The sequence below is a fragment of the Lipotes vexillifer genome, unplaced genomic scaffold (assembly GCF_000442215.2).
Source record: "Lipotes vexillifer unplaced genomic scaffold, Lipotes_vexillifer_v1.1 scaffold511, whole genome shotgun sequence".
NCBI lineage: Eukaryota > Metazoa > Chordata > Mammalia > Artiodactyla > Lipotidae > Lipotes > Lipotes vexillifer.
The window spans coordinates 953,532-958,343 of NW_006784934.1; the positions used below are offsets into that span (position 1 = coordinate 953,532).

At 39.9% G+C, this 4,812-nt stretch overlaps 1 protein-coding gene across 1 annotated transcript in view; it reads right to left on the reverse strand.

Annotated features, from left to right (window-relative positions):
* Nucleotides 1-4,812, reverse strand: part of NOTCH2 (notch receptor 2) — a 176,883-nt gene that overhangs the window by 24,785 nt on the left and 147,286 nt on the right. The window contains exons 16-18 of the mRNA XM_007457124.1: nucleotides 3,838-3,957; nucleotides 3,286-3,438; nucleotides 365-593 (exon numbers count right to left, since the gene is read on the reverse strand). Of these exons, the coding sequence (XP_007457186.1) occupies nucleotides 365-593; nucleotides 3,286-3,438; nucleotides 3,838-3,957 (502 nt within the window). The remainder of the gene's footprint in view (nucleotides 1-364; nucleotides 594-3,285; nucleotides 3,439-3,837; nucleotides 3,958-4,812) is intronic.

Below are 4,812 nucleotides of genomic sequence, written 5' to 3' on the forward strand. Positions count from 1 at the left end.
GTTGCGGAGCACAGGCTCCGGACGCACAGGCTCAGCGGCCATGGCTCACGCGCCTAGCCTCTCCGCGGCATGTGGGATCCTCCCGACTGGGGCATGAACCCGTGTCCCCTGCATCAGCAGGCAGACTCTCAACCACTGCGCCACCAGGGAAGCCCTCTCACTAAGTTTTTCAACCTCTAACCTTTGAGCTTGTAACTAGATGTCTACAAGGAATCAGGAACTAGGAAATAAGAGGTGATTATGGGGTGGGATCCAAGTGGATGCCTTATGCCTGTCCCTTGATCCCAGTACTGTGCTCTGTAGTTTCCTCCTGTTTCTCCCTTTGCCCCTAAGACACTGGTGCCTGAGGACACGGGCTGCTCACCTCTCAGTGCACTCGTCAATGTTGTTCTCACAGTGGACTCCATCAAATCCCGCCTGGCACTTGCAGGTGTAACTGTTGACATAGTCAGAGCAGGTCCCTCCGTTCTTACAGGGTTCACTGAGACACTCATCCATGTCTGTCTGACACCTGTCCCCAGTGAAGCCCGGAAGGCAGAGGCAGGAGAAAGTATTCACTCCGTCTACACAGGAACCTCCATTCTGGCAAGGAACTAAGCCATTGCACACAAGAATTAGAACTCTGAACAGCAGCATCAAGTTAACCTTAGACTCATAAAGGTGAGTACCCTGCACTGAGTCACACAAAGAACAGAAACAATTCTGACTTTTCTTTGCATCTATTTTGCCCTGACTCCTCCATTTAAGAAAATGAATGCAGTAACACTTCCCTGAGATTCTTAATAATAAGAATCTGTTTAATACCTGGAATGAACTCTCCATATACCACTAACAGTTTTGCAAACTTAATAGTCATAAAACTTGTATTTGTCCCACAAACTTGCATGTGTAAATCAAATATATGCCCCAATAAACAGAATCTCAGAAGTATCAGTAAAGATTTTCAGAAGGTGTATGTGGTGGTGGAGTGGGTTGGGTAGGATGGAATAGATAGTAATCAGCCCCCTGCGCTAATCTATCTTTGCTTTCTTTTCCCTCACTCTCTTCCTTTCTTCCCTCATTTCATTTTTCAAATGCACACAGAACATTTACCAAGATAGACCATACACTGGGCCATATGACATGCTTCAATAAATTTAAAGTAATTCAAATCATGTGAAGTATGTTCACTGATCACAGTGGAATTAAACTGGAAATCAGTAACAAAACCTACCTGGAAGGAATCAGCAACAAAAGATATTTGGAAACTAAAGAACACACTTCTAAATAACTTATGAGTCACAGAACAAATCCAAATGGAAACCTGAAAGTATTTTGAGCTGAACGAAAAGAACATGACACATCAAAATTTCTGAAATACAGCTAAAGCAGTGTTTTGAGGGAAAATGTATAGCATTAAATGCTTATTTTAGAAGTAGTAGAATGAAATAAAATCTAAACTTCCATCTTAAGAAACTAGAAAAAGAAGGGCAAACTAAAACCAAAGTAGGCAATGAAAAGACTAAAGAGCAGAAATCAATGAAATAGGAAACAGTAAAACAACTGAGAAAAATCATGAAACTAAAACTGGGTTCATTTAAAAGATTATAAATAAATACATACCTACATACCTAAGTACACATAATACATAAACAGATAGATAGATTACTAAAACCAATAATGCTCTACCAAGAGCAGCCAGATGAAAAAAGAGAGAAGACATAAATAACCAATATCTGAAATAAGAGAAGGGGAATAACCCCATTTTAAAATAAACATTAAAAGTACAATAAAGGAATATCATGAAAGACTCAATGCCAACAATTCTGACAACTTAGATAAAGTAAAACTCATTCCTTGAAAGATGCAAATCACCAAAGCTCAATGAAAAAGAAATAGATACCCTGCACACCTATTAAAGGAATTAAATTTATAATCAAAAACCTTCCCAGAAAGAAAATTCCAGGCCTAGATGTTTAGAAGAAATAATACTAATTCTACTCAAAGTCTTCCAGAAAATAGAAGGGGAACGCTTTCTGATTTGTTCTATGAGGCCAGCATCACCGTCTTATCAAAACTATATAAATATAGTATAGGAAAATTAGAGAACAATATGCCCCATGAACACAGACACAAAAATCCTTAGCAAAATTTGAGTAAATAATATCCAACAATATATGAGAGAGATAACACATCATGACCAAGTAGAATTTATCCCAGAAATTTAAGGTTAGTTCAACATTTGAAAATCAATTAACATAATTCACTTACATTAAAAGACCTTAAAAAACAGTATTACCACCTCAAGAGATACTGAAAAATCATCTGAAAGAAAAGTAACCCTCATTCATTATTAAAAGGAAGAAAATTCTCAGCCAACTGAAGGTAAATTGCAAAATTCTCACCAAATTGAGGTAAATTGAGGTAAATTCCTCAATTTGATGCTTTTGCCTTAGACTCAAGAACAAGGCAGGACTGGCTTCTCTCACCACTTCTATTCTGCATTTACTGAAGTCAGTGCAATAATGCAAGAAAAATAAATAAAACGCGTACAGATTTAGAAATAAAAGAATACAGAAAAGAAATAAAAGGTATAACAGTTGTATTTATTTAGAAATAACATAGTTTATTATCTCTATAAAAAAATCCTAGGAATCTAAACTAAACCAGAAGCTATGCTAATCTGGAATTAATGATAAGTGAGTTTAGCAAGATTATGAAACAGAATTACTCACTGAAACCTTTAGAACTCATATTCCCTCTCTTCAAAAAAGAGTTTTCATTATATGATCCTATTTATATAAAACTGTAAAAAATTCACACAAATCCATAGTGACAGAGATAGATCCCTGGTTGCCTGGGACAGGAAAGTGGAAAGGAGAGTTAAGTTACAAAAGAAATGAGAATACTTTCAGGGCGGTGGACATGTTCAATATCTTGAGTATTGGTTTCAGTTGTCATACGTCAAAACTTATTGACTGGTACATTTAAATACTGGCAGTGTATTGTATGTTAATTATACTTCAAGAGATGTGCTTTTTAAAAAAAGCTTTCATATAGCATTGTTCCCACTTTGTCAATGTACAAAAATCAGTAAGGCAATACTTAGAAGTGACTACCCTGCCTTAACTCCTAAAGCCACTGGCTTCAAAATGAAGATTTTTAAAGTACAAAGATTAAAGACACGTGGTAAACTACTGGATGGGCCCGTCTCAGCACTGAGAGGCGAGTGCCTCCGCTGAGTTCTGCTCTGCTCCCTATGCTCTCCTCTCCCTTGGGGGCTTAGGAGCAGGCTGGCATACTCACTGGCAAGGCAGTCATCAATGTCCTCCTCACAGTCCATACCACTGAAGCCTGGAGGACACTCGCACATGTAGCTGCCCTGGGTGTTATGGCAGAGACCGTGGTTCATGCAGGGCTTGGAGACACACTCATCAATGTCAACTGTACACCGCTGACCTGGAAACATAGGGGCAATGAACGGTCCAGTCTTTGGAAGTTGATTCCCACAGAAATTTATGTGGGGCCTGAGCTTCAGCTGGGGTTAGGTGGGGCTACTCCAAGGATATTCCAGTTGGTCTCCTGCTTTTGGAAGTCCCTTAAGGCTTCTGTGCCCCTAGCAGTTGATGCTACAATCCCCTGTAGAACATCATGGTTTCAGACTCTGGTGGAAGTTCTCTAGCCCCAGAGACATGCAAAATGGAAAGGCTTTCTAAAACATTCCAGATAGCAGCTTCTATACAAGGCCTCCGTTCTTAACAAAAAAGGGCAAGCCTCAAAAGACCAGGTCCTCTGTGTCATCAGATAACCTGACCACTTTGTTTAAGGCTCTTGGTTTCCCCATTCCCATGTTGTTACCTTGCCAGCCAGGAGCACACAGGCAGGTGTAACTCTCAAAATTTGGTGCCTCTTTGCAAACACCAGCATTCTCACAAGGGTTTGGGGAACAGGGAGCTAACACAGTCTGACAGTTCTTGCCTGTAAATCAAATGACAGAGTTTATTATAGAGAAAAATTCCAAGGAAACTGAAACTCTCCCCCACCCCACCAAATTCTGTACTAAAGGATGATCTCTGAATTCAAGTCTAACGTAATGGATAAGAGCTTTGGAATCTGAGAGACCTATGGACTTTTGTGTCTTGGCTCTGATGTGATTACTAACAGTGTGATCTCAGGCAAGTTATCTTCTCTGAGCTTCCACATAAATAAGATGGGAATTAGGATGGCATATAACTCATAGAGGCTTTTTGTGGATTAAATGAAAAAATGCTTACAAAGTCCTTATTAGCATAGGGCCCAGTACCTAGAGTAAGTACTCAACAACTGTTGGGCTGCTGTCATCTTCATATTATTATCACGAGTGGTTACATGGATTTGGAATCCTGCATCAATCAGGGGTGACAGTTTCTGCATCTTCATAGCTAAGATTCAGCTACTCAGAAGCTTAGCCACACAGATCTACCTTCACTTGAGCGGGGGAGAAGTAACACAGCCGCCTACTCCTCAAAACCTCTGCTGGCCTGTTCCAGAAGGCAATGGGGTTGATGAGAATGCCACCAAAGGTGGAAAACAGCGAAGTAATACTGAATGCCTAGTAACATCTCTCCTTATATCATCATCAACAACATGACACTGATAGTTGCCCATCAACATTTCCTATCTTAGTACACTGAATATAAGACTCCAGAAAAAAATTAAAAGAATGCTTTTATTAAAGGGGAGATAGGCTTTTTCCAAGACGGCAGAGGAGTAGGAGGACGTGGAGTTGCCCTCTCCCCACAAATGCACTGGGAATACATCTACAAGTGGAACAATTCTCCCAGAGCACCTGCT